The sequence below is a fragment of the Telopea speciosissima genome, chromosome 5, assembly GCF_018873765.1.
Source record: "Telopea speciosissima isolate NSW1024214 ecotype Mountain lineage chromosome 5, Tspe_v1, whole genome shotgun sequence".
Taxonomy (NCBI): Eukaryota; Viridiplantae; Streptophyta; class Magnoliopsida; order Proteales; family Proteaceae; genus Telopea; species Telopea speciosissima.
Genome location: NC_057920.1, coordinates 11,891,736 through 11,907,616, shown reverse-complemented (window position 1 = coordinate 11,907,616; position 15,881 = coordinate 11,891,736). Strand labels below are relative to the sequence as shown.

Below are 15,881 nucleotides of genomic sequence, written 5' to 3'. Positions count from 1 at the left end.
AACCTTTGCTACCCTATTCTGAATAATCTAAATTTTTCTGCAAAGAAATAGCATACAGAAGGATTTCTTCAAAAGATACACTATTTTATAATTTTTCTCCATTTATTGGAAAAGTAAAACATCTTCTGCATACAAGCTCACTTGGTCAAATGAAAAGTTTAATGTGTGTTCCTATTGCATCATGTTATTTGTTTAAAATAAATTTAGAGTGCAGCATAGTTTCATAACATCAACTCAATGATAGGCCCCATTACCTGTGGATAGTCTTTGTGCTATGCAAGTAAGCCAACCCCTGGAGAATATGACGGGTGAAATTGCGCACAATAGATTCTGTAATAGCTCCGCAATGTTCACGAACATATTTATTAATGGATCCAGGATGAACATACTCCAGAAATATATAGAACTGATCCTCAACCTGCAAACAAGAGTAAGTGGTCATTATATTAATTGAATTTGCAAACAAACCATAAGCAGTCACACCCAAATACACTCATACATGATACAATAGGATGAAAATGAGGAATACTTACAATTTCACTACCATAATATTGCACGATATTTCGATGCTTTAGTTGGCTAAGAACTTTAATTTCCTGCAGCAACAAAGATGTTACAAGTTACAATCAGAACTCATTTTTTTATTAGAAGGAAATTAGAGAGCATAAGCAACAAGTATGAAAGATTATTATGTGTGAAATCAGACATGTCTCTCCATGTTTCTACTCCAGATAAATAAATAGTTAATGAAACATATTGGATAATCCCGGTAGGCTTTCCAAAATATGACATGTTTATGCCACAAAAGAAGACAACATTCTCATAGAGTCAATTGTTAAATGTCAATAAAAGGGAGCCATCTTAAAAGACTTCTTAGAACAAAAAAACAACCCAGAGGTATAATCTATACTGTAACAGAATGCACAACTAGAAAACCAGAACCGAGAGAAGAAGAGAAGAGGATGAAGAGAGGAGAGCTGTTAAGGATGATTGAATTTAACAGTCTCCCTCATACTGCCTTTATTTATATGAATTAGACTCCAACCAAATGGGGGATTCCTAAACATATTAGGAGTCCTAGTTACAATAGGAAAAATAGAAACCAAATAGAAAATAGAAACTAGGACTAGGAGACTAGGTAATCCTAATTATAACCCACAAATAGAAGAGACACATAGGAGGGAATCTCGATCAGAATATTGGAATATTATGATTGAGATTACCTTAACTTCCTATGAGCTCGATACACCCTAACTCGATATACTTCAACACTCTCCTTCAAGCTAGAGCGTACAAATCACCTAGACCCAGCTTGGAACAACCCCTACAAGAGGCATGTCCAAACAGCGGCTTGATAAACATATCAACAAGTTGATTAGTAGTTGAAACAAACGGAGTAGAAATCAACTTCTTCATAACTGCATTCCAAAAAAAGTGACAATCAACCTTAATGTGCTTTGTCCTCTTATAAAACACTGGATTACTTGCAATATATATAGCGGCTTGATTGTCACAAAACATCTTCATAGGTTGAGAGATAGGAAACCCCAACTCTTGAAGCAATGATTTTACCCACATTAATTCAGTTGTAATATGTGCCATTGCCCAATACTCAGCCTCAGCATTGGATCTAGCGACAATAGTTTGTTTCTTGGTTTTCCAAGTGACTATATTACTACCGACAAAGGTACAATAACCAATAGTAGAACGCCTATCATCATCAGCATCAGAAAACCCAACCAGATTAGCATTTCAATTAGGTCGATAAATAAGACCCTTGCCAGGAGCACCTTTTAGATATCGTAAAACGCGGCAAGCAGCATCCCAATGAATTTTCTTTGGATGTTGCATAAACTGACTAATAACAGCAACAAGTCAACAACAAAGGATATATCCGGGTAAGTAACGGTAAGGTAAATGAGTTTCCCAACTATTCTCCTATACTGATGTACATCTGTAAAATCCTCACTCTCACTGGAACCAAGCTTTTGATGTGGATCCATGGGAGTATTTGTTGGTTTGGAAGCAAGCATTCCAGTGTCAGATAGAAGGTCAATGACATATTTCCTTTGAGATAAGCTAACATCTTTCTTGCTTCGCAAAACTTCAATACCAAGGAAGTACAACACCCAAGTCTTTCATCTGAAAATGTTGATAAAGATATGATTTAACTAGAGCAATACTAGAATCATCACTACCAGATATAATAATACCATCCACATAAACTGCCATCACCACCACCTTTGAACTCTGGCGGTGAACAAAAATGGATTGGTGAAAATAACACTGTGAGAACCTAAACTGAGTAACAATGGAGCTGAACTTATCAAACCATGCACTTGGAGATTGTATCAGCCCATAAATTGCCTTACGAAGCTTGCATACTTTGGTAGAATTCTCCCCCTGAGCAACATATCCTGGACGTTGCTCCATATAAACCTCCTCTTGAAGATCACCATAGAGAAAAATATTTTTGATATCCATCTAATATAGGGGCCAATCGAAGTTGAAAGCCATAGAAATAAGAATACACACTGAATTCAGGCGGCAACAGGCGAGAAAGTCTCAAAATATTCAACACCATAAGTTTGAGTATAGCCTTTAGCAACCAATCGGGCCTTAAGCCACTCAACAGAACCATCCAGATTGTATTTGATAGTATAAACCCACCGACACTAAACAAGATCCTTCCCATGAGGTAATGAAACCAAAGTCCAAGTATTTCTAGGTAATCCTAAATTCCTAATCATAAATCACAAATAGAAGAGACACATAGGAGGGAATCTCAATCAGAATATTGGAATATTCTGATCGAGATTACCTTAACTTCCTATGAGCTCGACACACCCTAGCTCGATATACTTCAACATATACCATCTAATTGAAATATTTAGGGCAGTTCTAACACAAGGATATCGGTATTAAAGAAATAAACATTTCCACCCCAATAGCCAGCAAGAAGAGAGAATTGTTTGAGATGGTTCAGGCACACCGCACATGCAACAAAGACTGTTGGATATACCGCTGTGATATGGTGTAAATTAAAGTGGTAAAAGGAAAGGGGAGACCAAAGATGACCAGGCTTGAAGTAGTGAATAAAGACATGAATATTTGTGAGATGGTGTGGGATAGCAGAACAGGACTTGGGTTGTAAATGACCTTGTCTTTCTCTAGTTCCATATTTTCCAGAATATTTTCTTTTATAAATAGCACGAATTTATTACAGAACAGAAAGGGGAGTACAATTCACAAACATTTGCCCCATTCACGGGGGGGTCTGCAAGACAATAGGGAACCCACAAAAAACTTCTAGGCCTGACCAGTTTGTCAGGTTAGATCATTTGCCAAATCATCACAAGACCTCAGCTTTCTGGAACAAGATATTAAACATGATGTTCAATATTCCACACATCTAATAAGATCTGAAAATCTCCATGACCCCGGGGAACTTCGTTTGCAGAATGATGTAGAAAAAATTAAGCTTTAAAGTTTTAGGGCTAAACTACAATGAAGAGGAGCTAAGAAAGGCCTAGGCCATGGGTGAAAAATAAAGAGCAAACGAGGAGGAGGGGGGGAGAGGATACATCAGAGTAGGAAGGAAAGAAGAAACTAAGGCAAGGATTAGACATAGGATAAGGGCAACCGAAGGTTTATAAAATGGAAGCAAATAAAGAATAACAATCTTATTCTGTTTCATGATTTCAATAAATGATTCAGTAAATTGGTGCCAAACTGTTTGATCAAAATTTTAGAAGATTTACTCCAACAGATTGCAGACTCATGTTTTACTAACTGGACACTGTGTTTTTCGATGGTTTTCATTCTATTTTATTATTATTTTTTAAGGATTTCCAGTTATATAGCTCAGTCACACCACTTGGGGTGCCAAGTGAAACCCATTTCTCCCTTTCACCCTATAATTTTCCTTCTAAGCCTTTGTTTCAAAATATTCATAAAATTGTCACAACCCTGGTCCTCTTTCTTTAGTTTCTCCCATTTGGATCTCTATCTCAACCCTAATTTTCTCCTGAATATTGAACTTTGTATCACTGTATACTGTTCCTATTTTCTATAGCGTCTATCAGCAAAGACATAAAATCATTGATAGTCCATCACTACTGCTATTAAGATTATAAAATTTCTATCAGTGGAATAACTAGATTTTATTATGTCAAAAGCCAAAATTCCAATCTACAGTAAACTTTTCAACCATACAGACATTGAGACCATTTCAAACAGCCAATTAAAACAGATGTACTTCATATGACATCTTGCTCATGAAAGAAGATCAATTGAAAAAATAAAGCATTATATAAAATGGGAAAATTATCTCTATTTGGTGGTGTTTCCTACACGCACTGTGAAATGATGCCTCTGCCTCCTGGGTAGATACCCAGGAATGCTCCCCCATTGGCCCAGACCCTTGTGTAGAGACCATGCGACCAAGTAGAGATCTCTTGCCCATATAAAATTTACAAAGTAAGCTTGAATAACATATTAATTCACAGAGGAATCTTTCGGTGCAAGGAAAAGCAAAAGGCTGATTATATATCAAGTGTGATGCTTTCATAAAAAAAATAAGTGGTCAATTATCAACCAAGGAACTGAAAAGTCTCCCACATAGCCTGATGATAGTAACTAAAACAGTGCAGGAAAAGGTGCAAACAATGGATGAATAAGGAATCCACAACATTATGATGTACCAGAAACCAAAGTATACTACAGAAGTACTTCATATCAGTAAACAAGAGGTCCTCAAGTTACTATCCCAATAAGCCTGCATTGGGCATGGGCTGGGGGGGGGGGGGGGGGAAGACCAACCATAACATTACTCTAAATGCCCCTCCTCCCCATTCCCCAAATACTGGACCAACTCACCATTGTCAGCTTGATTAAAATACATAACTATTAACCCCCAAGGCCCCAACCCCCAAAAAGTGAGAAGTTTTCTACATGAGTCCTCTACCAAAGGAGTTTATGTGCCCTGCAAATCAAAATTTTTAAAGCCTTAAAGGTTGTTTACAAGACCCAGCATGTTTACCAATTTCCTGTCTACCTATACTTTAAATTACATGCATAAGTCCAATGCCAGATGGCCAAAAGAGAGCTACTTTTCTCAGCCTTGTTTATATTACTGAGGAAAAATAATAGAATTCAAAACTAAAAGAATCAGGAGAACAGTTCGCTTTTGGGAAATGTCCAACAATAACAAACAATAGTATTTAAAATCACCAGTCTATGAAAGAAGGATGAGAACTCTGTTAGCAGCATTTAGTCACCAACAATCTAAAGTGTATTTGTGTTGGAAATACTAAAGACAGAACAGAGGAGGCAAACACATTAAGATTTTTGCAACATCTACAATGGAACAAAGCAGTAACAATACTAGGGCTTGCATTACTAATGAATAATAATTTTGCTCCTCCAAAAGCATGACCAATAAAGGAAACAATGATCAATCCCACTCTCAAATTGACTAGAATGGCAGTGAGAAAAAGCCTAGCATACTTGTTATGAAGCTCCTAAACATATAATGGATAGTGGTAGTTATCAAAAAATAAAGAAAGGTTCAAGACCCAGCTCCGCATTACAAAGTCCTCCACAGACTTCAAAAACATTCATATCATGATGTTAGCTCTACTTTTTTTGTTATAAACCTTATTAGGCTATAATACAAAAAATCAATATAAAATCCCCCTATAGAATGTAGAGGATTGTGGAGAATTAACCTGCTCCAGTTGCTTCATGCATTCTACAGATTTAGGATCATCTGGGATGAGATTAACTTCCTTCATAGCACAAAGAGCTCCAGTTTCTCTGTTTTGGAACGGAATGCATTAGTGTTAAAAGCAGGGGAAAGAAAAACCAAACATAACAACAAATGGACTACCAGCTTACAGGTTGGTGGCAACATAAACACTTCCAAATGTACCACGTCCAATAAGCTTTCCCTTTTGCCACTGACTTGTCATTGATGATGTCTCTGGTTTAGGTGTAGTTTGATGAACAAATGCTGGCTGCGAAGTTGTTATGGCACCTGGAGGAAGAGGCAATGGGTGGACTGTGACATGACCATTGCTTTCATGCCATGCAGAAGAACTCTCTGCAGATTGCTTATGATGCAATGGAGATGCAGCTCCACTTGAACTTCTAGGCTTTATGCCAGGACTCATTATTGTTGGACTATAAAGTGGAGAGCAATCAGGACTAGATATAAATTTCTCTGGTGATGCTCGCGGAGACAACCCCCCAAGCATATCTAAGGGTGGGATCTCTGGGGCAGACCAAACCTGAAAACCTGGAGAACCCATTAAGGGAGAAGGAAAAAAATCGCCAGAACCATATCTTCGAGGGCTATGTGCAGGACTATTGAACCCACTGGTTGGAGCACTGTTAATAGGAACATTCAGCATATAATTGCTTCGAACATTGTCAATACCATTTGAATCATGAAGCACAGTCCTACCACGATCAGTTGGAGATCTGGCTGAAAGTGCATCAACATGCTCAGCGCTTCTGTGGATTATTTGGTATGCAGACCTACTGCAATAAGAAAATGTACATAAACGTATTAGTCAACTCATTTTGAAGGGAAAAAAACGAAGAATAACAACTTACACAACTAGCAAATCATATATAACTACATCCCTGTGACATGTCAATTGGGTGTTGTAAAGGAATGATGATAATTTGGTACCCCTCATTCTATTTTTAAGGTTCTAATGTTTTCAAGGCCCTGACTTCCTAGAATTCTGTTAGTCAATTTAAGCTGCTGAATTTATATCACCCACAACCACAGCAACAATGATTATACTCCTTGATCCATTTCCTCAAAATCACCCTAATTTCTCAATTTAAATGCTATTAACACCTTTCCAATCAACTTTAGCCGATTTCCTCATTCCTGTCACAATCCCCACTAACACATACCCATCAAATCTTCCTTACGTCCTCATACATATGATATGACCTTTACTCTCTAGAACTCAATTATTATTTCTTTGGTATCCTAAAATTCTCTATAGCCCAAACCCACAGCCTGTTCTACCATATCACCAGTTTAGTGAAACCATTTCCATTCAATTTTCCATCTTTGGTGAAAGATCCTAGATTACATTCATTCATGATCATATCTTTTCAAGTTTGGCCAGTCATCCATCTCAGCTGTGGCTATTCTGTGTGTAAATATGAAAACATATGGTGGTTCTCCCTCCCTCCCCCCCCCCCCCCCAAAAAAAAAAAAACAAAAAATAATGTCAAATATGATTACAAAGGGAAGAGTAACCACAAACGGATTAACAATCTACCAGTGGCAGAACTTTACCCCCTATGTTCCCCTTGCTCAATTCATATGGTCAACTTTCAAATATCAGTAATTTTCCCTCGCCAAGTAAAGTGATGAAGGTGTACTAATGGGTAAGAGTCGCATCAAGACAGAGCTTTGACGTCAACTTTGCACACAAAAAACTCTCTCTTTGCATATCAGAAGAAAGCTTCTGTTCTATCGTGGAATAGAGACAATTTCATAGAAAAGGAAAGGCGTTCAAGTCAGGAGTAGAGGTGGAAAGTTTGTCATTGTCAAATAATTATTGGGTTGGTGTATATAGCGTCTCACCACACACAACTAGAACTCTTTCAAGTCCATAGAAAGTGTAGGTTTTGATGCCTCTCGACACATCTATTCAGCTCTTTTATAGCCTCATAAATGTGAAGATGGATCATAGAATGGACTCAATCAAGAGTTCAGGACCTTATCATTATCATAGAAAGCGACAAACAAAATCATCGCCGGGAGGGGTGACAAAAATTAGGTGTCTACAATATGTTCTTCATAGAAAATGTTTCCAAGATCATCAACCAGGGGAAAAAGATAGTTCTTCAATTTCCATGGTGTTAACTACAGAGAACAATCTTTTTCTCCTTTAAACAACAAGAGCTCAAAGAAGTACAACTACAAACACAAGGACCAAGACAAAAGGCATCTACAATGGGAAAAAAGAAAACAATAATATAGTCAACTTAACAGAATAAATCTCAAATGCAGCCCCCCCAAGAAAAAGGCCCGAAACATAATACAACGATTGATGCAGTGGCCTCAGATCAGCTGGATAATTATTATAGATTGTGGAACCTGAAGCCAAGGAAGTCCAGCTCAAAGTCCAGGCTGATGGGATCAATACTAGGCACATATAGGGGTCCAAAGTGGTAGTTAGTTTAGTGAGGTCTTTTACTTTATTAACATGGGCAGTTTTGTAATTTTGGTCTGTCATAAGTCAGTTTTAGTTATTGGGAAGTTTCTATTTTCAGATTTGAATTCAGAAATAGTCTTAAGAGTCCTTTGTTGAGTTAGCTTTTTGTGAAGAGTTCGTGTGAGACTCTCTCTAGATGGTAAGGTCTGATATCTTATCTTTATTTTCTGTTTGAGCATTTCATATTCTGTTAAGATTTAAATATTGACAAAATCTTCTGATTTCAAAATCACCTTATTGATTTTTAGCTTGTTTATCACATACACTGACTCCTAATAATCTATTAAATTAGTCCTTTGTGCTCTCTGATTTCTATTATACCCTAGGCCTGTTCAGCAGCCTAGTTAGGCCTAATTCTAATTCGGGAATTAGGGTTTCTAGTGCTGCATTAACAATGTTAAACATGGTGCCAACTAAAATCACACTCTTGGCTGGCCACTAAACTCTTTAAGATGGTTATTTTCAGTAAAACCAATCTAAGTAATGCAATTCTGGTGCAACATTAGGTCCCGTGTTGACAGTACTTGGCTATGAGTTTTTGTTTTAAATGTTTTTATTTGTTATGGGCTGAATTAAAGGCCCAAAAGTGGGGGAGTTGAGGCACACGAAACTTGTATTTTAATTTGATGTAGATCACAAGTCTATATGTACTCACACGAACAAGCCCCAAAACCAGCGAGCAAGGTTGTGGGATTCGACTGCTGTGAGAGGCAGCCTGGTCTGATGATGTGGCAAGTTTTTGTTGGTTCGATGGAGCATCACCTAAGGCAACCCCAGCCCAGAGAGAAGCATGAAAAAGATAAGAGACCAAGACAAAAATTTAAAATTAAAAAAAGTTACTATTCACATGAATAGCACCCAAGTTACTGTTCACATGAACAGTGATTTGGGGGCTGACATGGACAGCTAGTGTGAAGATTAGCTGCTGGATGTCGGTGGATATTCTATTAGAAGCTGCTATTAACTTATTCTATTTTTGTAATAGTTTCTTAGTTATTAAGTCTAGGTATCTAGTAGTTTATAATTTTGTTTCTTTCTACTATATTTACTAGTTTCTAATTTTATTCGTTGCATGTTGGCTGAACTATAAAGCCTTAGTAGTTTCCAATTTTACGTAGTTTCCATTTCTCTACTTTTTATTTTCAATTAGTTTCTATTTTTATTGTAAGCTTGCCTAAGCTATTAATAGGTCCCCTATTGTATGGAAGGAACAGAGATTTGGAGAATAGAATTTGTAGCCAAGCTTGCCATCAGTTATGGGAGAAATTCCATGTTTCAACAGTTGGGATAGCTGTGGGTAAGAGACCCAGGCTGAGAGAGCCATTCCCCAATCGTTATCCCCTCCAATTCGCTGCCCCCTCCAATTCCTCCAATTCCTCACATCGGGGCGAAAATGACCACCCTAGCCCCTGCCCGAAAACACTGCCCAAGGTGGGGTCCACTCCCCCTATTAGAGGAATTGGAGGAATTGGAGGAGCCCGCGAATTGGAGGTGATAATTATTCTTCCCCTACCCCCTTCTTCTTCTATCTTCTCTATATCCTCTTCTTTTTCTTCTTATCCTTTTCTATGTTCTTCTTTCAAATGTAAAAAGAAAAAAGAAAAAAAACAATAAAAGTTTCAGTTATTCAATTTGTTCATCCTTGTTGTGTTGATCCTAGCTGCAATCGATCTCCCGCTGGTATCCCTGATTCGAGGTCGACTTTTGCATTATAATTAGGTAGTTATCATTAGTAGTGGAGCCCATTAGCTATTAGTTAGGATGTTATCTTATTAGATAGCTGTTAATAAATTTGTGGGACCCAGTTTGAAGGAGATAATGTTAATTTTGAGCTAACTTCGGACTCTTTCCAAAGCATGTGCATATGGAAAAGTTTTCTTTTCAGTTTAAGTCTTTTATTACTTTATTATTAAGTTGTTTTAGGACTCTTCTATTAATCTGCGCAAGGGAAGAGATTATCTATTCTGTTTGGTCTTTATTTCAAGAGTTTAAATCAACTTAGAAGTTTGAACTCCTTCATATAGGCTGGTCGATGGAAGGAGATTGACTCATGTTTGTTTGTAAGGCTTAAACAGTCCATACGATTGTTTGAATAAATGGATAGAATTAATTGTTAGAAATTGAAGTGAAGTTGATGTAGATAAGTCACCTAGAGGGCTCATTTTAGGGAAATATGCCTTGGGTTGGGTTATGTATGAATTGGGCCTTTGATTCCATGAGTTTTCTTTGTATTGGGCCACTTTTTTTTTTTTTGGATGAATCAAAAATATATTTAATGAAGCACAAAGAATCTTTCCTCCTCCCCCCAAAAAAATAAAAGGTGAAAGAACATGGAAGAAACAAGCAGAAAGCTCCACAACAAAACAACGGACTAACCTACAGCCTAATCAAGTTGAAGGGAGACCACCCAAAGAGGAACAAAGGACATAATCAGACCCAAACAACCAATAACCTATAGATAAAGTTGACATTCTTCCCATTAGGATTATAAGGAGGAATGGGAGGAATCCCGCTTTGATTATTAGAAGCTAAGGAAGGACTCTCCCGATCCAAAAAGGCACCATTAGATCCTAAGACTCTCCTACCATTCACATCAAAAGCACTATCATCTGCACTAGGTGTAGTGGTCACCACGTCCCCATTCGGATTATCAATTGCCACATCCTGAACCAACTCGGACTGAGAATGCAGATGAATCAGCGAAGTTTGCACAGGACCTCCCGACATGGCCATCTCAGAATCCATAGAATCGACTTCCAAGACGATTTGAACATTATCGCATCTCTCTCCAGAGGGTTCAGAGGAATACAGGGAGCAAACCCTCGCATTATTCTCTCTCACACTACTTAATGCATTGGACACCTGGTGGTGTAGCAGAACATGAGTCAGGGGCTGAACTCGAGTAGGAGTCTCAATACGTCCCAACTGTCTAACCTCCTCAAAAGATGGGCCTAAAATGTGGGTACAAGGTAGGCATATGGGATTAGGCTTAGTGGTATCTTATTTTCATTCCCAGTTCAAGTAAGAATAGTTAGTTATTAGTTGTTTTTTATTTTCAGCTAAGTTGTAAGCACTTCTATTCATAATAGGAGTATATTTCAGTTTTCATAGTTTGATTAGGAATTTATTTTCCAGTCTATATAAACAATGTAAGACTGCTCAGCCACATACGATTGAATGAATTGAAGTTATTGAGTGCTGTTTTGCTTAAGGCTGATCCTTGATGTAACCCAATCGTAATTGGGAATTCCTTACCCTGACCTCCCACAGGTCTCACACTAGTCACTACACTATATCACTTTGATTGAGCCCAAATACCCATAATAATCACTTTACGAAATCTCCATCTCATCAATTTTCACCACCTCATTATCCGTCTTAGGGTAACTAAGTTACACACCATATACTCCATCTTCATTATACTTATCTTAAAATCTTTTGATTCCAAGATTGATCTCTATAGCTCTAACTTGGTGTTAATCATTGCTTTTGTCTCATCCATGATAAGCGCAAACAAATAAGGGCTTAAAGCTGATCCTTGTGTAACCCAATTGTAATTAGGAATGCACTACCTTAAACCCCCACAGTTCTTACACTAGTTACCACACCATCAAACTTAACTTTAATTATGTCCACATATTTACTTGAAACACTTCTCTTCTCTAGTACTTGCCAGATTAACTCTAGGGACTCTGTCATAAGCTTTTTCTAGGTCAATAAAGACATATAGATATCCCTCCCTATCTCCCTTCCTAGTTCCTCTTTTCTTCTCTCACTTTCCATTCTGTTTTCCTTCTTCCTTTCTATTCTCTTTATCTGCCTGTTCTCCTGGGCAGTACTTGCACCCCCGAAGGTTGAATCGAATCGCATATATTCAAACCCTTTTACCTTGAAGTTTGGGTCAAAGGAACCCCTACAGTAGGCGACTTGATCCCTAGAATCACATCCACAAAGAACCCCCTGCTGTGAAATCGAAATCCAAGCATATACCAGGTTTTTATTTCTACTTCCACCATAGTTTCAGTCCTTCAATCTCACTTCATCTCTGGCTGCATTAAGAGTATGTTGGTTAGGATCAATAGGTCTTCTAGTTACAGATCTCCAGCCCAAGTCTTGACTTGATTGGCCCAGGATTGGGTGAAATTTCTCATCGAGATCAAGCCTGGTTCTTTCATGTTAGTGTGAGTGTAGTGAGGTTGAAGACAACCTCCCATTCCCATGTAGCTATAGTCCTCTTCCCTTATTTTATTTGTCAACATATTCCTTTCTTTACCAAAATACCCCTCCCTTTCAGCCTCCATCCTACTTCTATCCTTTACTTATATTGATGGCCTAGTCTGGCACCAGCCTTTAATTAGTAATTCCTATCCTATCCCTTCCCTCTTTATCTACCTAAGTAACCCTCTAATATTCTGTTTATTTATGAATCTGCCTTTCCCTTTCAAAGTTTGGAATCTTGTTGATTGGGTGGGCTCATATCACTTCCGGATTGCATCAGGCTGCATCTAATTATTTACTAAATTAAATAAGAGAGATTTTTTAAGCGACATGCTTGAGTGTGAAGTGCATTAACTACTCGATAGTTGGATTCTCTCTGCCCGAGGGAATACTAGATTTCTTCCCCTCACCTTTTTCAACAGTTAAGCAGGCCTACAGTTATTAAACTCAACAGTCCAGTTTTAGATTCCATTAAAATTAACCATTTCAATTAGATTATGTCATCCCAAGTTAGCACTCCCTTGTTTCTCCTGAATCAGCCTTGCTATTTATCTCTAAACTAACAAAAACTTGTTTTTCCTGCTGCTTCAAACCAATATCTGCCTTCTCAAACCAGAAATCATTCTTCATTCCCACACCTGCTAATTTAAGAGAATCCCAACCTCCTCTGAACCCCCAAACTATTTTACTTTTAATTTTCCACCCATTCAAATCTGATCTCCACCTGTAACCCTATTTCAAGTAGTCCTCATGCTATTAGAGCACCAATTTTTCCAGACAGCACCTATTATTCTCCCTCCAGATTCTCTTGTCTGAATGAAGTATCTACATACCATAGATCATCCCTTCTTCACTCAGCTATGCTTTAGAGTGGGATAATCTACTAGTACAAAAGCCAAAGGGAAGGAGAAAAGCAAATTGGAGATGAAGCCATTCAGATAGAGGAAGTTGAACAGGCCATTCGACCTCAATGTATTGCTTGATTTATTAAAAGCATAAAGGTTCAAGTTTTAACAGGTAGTCTCATGGTAGGACTAATTGTTGGGGAGTCTTATGATACAGATGTTAAGGTATAGGAAAAGTCGTGTGTTTGGTAAACTAGGAAAGAACCTTATTGTTTTACCATGCTTCATTTGGACTGATACCCAAGTCCCTTGAAATCACTAAAATAACATATTGTATCTCTTAATACACTGTGGGTGGATTTAGTCCCTCTTACATATAAATCATGGAAAAAGAACTCGGTCGAAACCGACCAAAACCACCGAGCAATCTCGGTTTCGCAAGAAACCATAGTTCTCAAGGCACTAGGCGATCTAAGGCATTCAAGGTCCTCCCTAAGTGCTTAGGCAATTAGGCGGCGCCTAGGCGGCCTAAATCGCATTCCAGTATTATTTTTTTAATATATCAATTATATGTGAAACAATTAAAACACACATTTGGTTCGTATGTTCTTGGAATTGGTCATTTTCAGCAATACCTAGTCTCACATTTTGTTTTTACTGTTCCTAGAAAATATGATGTTATCAATAAGTAATTAACCTGCTCTCGATTTAGAGAAATGTTCTTGTTCTCTAACAAATTTGATTGAACAAATGATATTATTTTTACATGAGACTTTTTGAATTAGGTAGAGCGTAAAACCACCTTTCCAACAAATCTAAGATTGCTTAAATCTCATTTAAATTGAAGTTGTGTACCGGTCAAACCTTACTTGGTGTGCGCGAATGCTGTCAAAATCGCTTTGAATGAAAATATTTTTTTAGATATCAAAACAAATGAATATTTTACCGTACTTTTGTTTTTTAGCAATGTTTTACCATATTAAGATTTAAGGAATTTTTAGATTTGAGAAAAACCCCAGCATTAGAAAGTTGAAAATTTCACCTACCGCCAAAAATCCAATTTTAGTTCTTGAACTAAGGGGTTGACTTTTTATCCTTTTGGAATTTGATTTTTTAACTATTTTTATTGGATTCAAATAGGGGAGTGTTTGCTTATTGATGAATAATATCTTAAGTAAATATAAAAACATTTACTTAAATGATATTTGGCATAAATAAGTGCCATAACCTGGTTCGATACCAATTAAACCAATGCAAGGCACCCTACAATAAGGTGGCAGTCGCTTAGGCACCTAGACATCCACCTGGAGGCCTAGGCGACGCCTTGACAACTATGCAAGAAACCAAGACGAAACAGAGTGGGAGTTTAAAAAGTTAAAGGTTTCGGTTGGTTTTGACCAGTTTCGACCGGTTTCAATCAAAACTGGTCGAAACCAATTGAACCAAACCAAACCGCGACTTAAATTAACAAGTTTCAATCGAAACTTGCTATTTCTCACAAGTTTCAATCGAAGCAGAGGAGAAAAGTGTGGTTTTCTTCGCATATTTCCTTCGTTTGGTGCATCTACAACCTACATCAACTCTTTTAATCCAATGATGGGGCTCATAGATGGGCAATTATGGACTATCAAAACAATTGGGCCCAAAGCATGTTATGGATACATATGTGGTACATTCAGAGGAACGGCTCTGAAATATTCAGTGGTACGCAACTCGTGGATTGGTCCCACCAAGAAACTCCGCATGGAATTGAGCAAGTGTTGACTATTGAGCACTTTTTTTTATAATTTGGATAACATGTATTATTCAGTGTTTTTGTACTTTAACTTTATGTGTACTAAGTATTTATAATACCAGATTTAGTATATCTTTCAGCGTACACTAGTAAACTTGGGTCAATACCATAAGTACTATAGTGTTTTTGTTTTTTTTTTTGTGTGAAAATAGTTCATGCATTGTGTTTAGAATGTCAAAATTAGGCTGTATACAAAAAATCAGACCTACAAAACCATTTCTAGGCCTCGAAACCACAGTCTCGAGTTGGCTGGGAAAAAGTACCAGGTTTCGACCATATCTCTGGTTGAAACCCGAGATTTAGATCCTTGATATTAACTGCTAAACTGCTCAGTTCAAACTTATGGTTGTTCCACCTGTTTTTACTACAATCATTTTTCTTTTCCCCTTTAATGGTGCATAATATCTGAGGGTAGGGTTTCCAATGGTAGCGGAATAGAGACAGTGTTCAGGCCTTCAGGTTTGGAGTTAATTACAGATAAATGGGCTCAAGCCATAGGCCTTGAATTGGATACCCAAGGAAGGAAAAATGCAGTGAAGTGTCCAATCCAATTAATCAACCAGAGAAAGAAAGACATAAGAGCTGGATACACAATTTTACTAAATGCTAATACATTAATTCTCAATTTTCATCAAAACAAAGCAGTAGATGTGCAAATTATACCATTGTTCTATGTATCAGGGAAGAAATGTAAGTAAAAGAACGAATGAAGGTCCTCGTTCAATATTTAAATAAATTCACGATTTACAGGTATCTGAAAAACAAAAACGAAGT

The 15,881-nt window shown here is 37.5% G+C and overlaps 1 protein-coding gene across 2 annotated transcripts in view; it reads right to left on the bottom strand.

The window, feature by feature from the left end:
- The window catches only part of LOC122661347 (mitogen-activated protein kinase kinase kinase 5-like), a 32,411-nt gene that overhangs the window by 15,949 nt on the left and 581 nt on the right, over positions 1–15,881 (bottom strand). Inside the window, exons 2-5 of one of the 2 annotated variants that reach the window (XM_043856710.1) lie at positions 5,899–6,543; positions 5,730–5,817; positions 534–596; positions 255–418 (exon numbers count right to left, since the gene is read on the bottom strand). In XM_043856710.1, coding sequence (XP_043712645.1) covers positions 255–418; positions 534–596; positions 5,730–5,817; positions 5,899–6,543 — 960 coding nt within the window. The remainder of the gene's footprint in view (positions 1–254; positions 419–533; positions 597–5,729; positions 5,818–5,898; positions 6,544–15,881) is intronic. The other variant, XM_043856712.1, reaches the window with a different exon arrangement.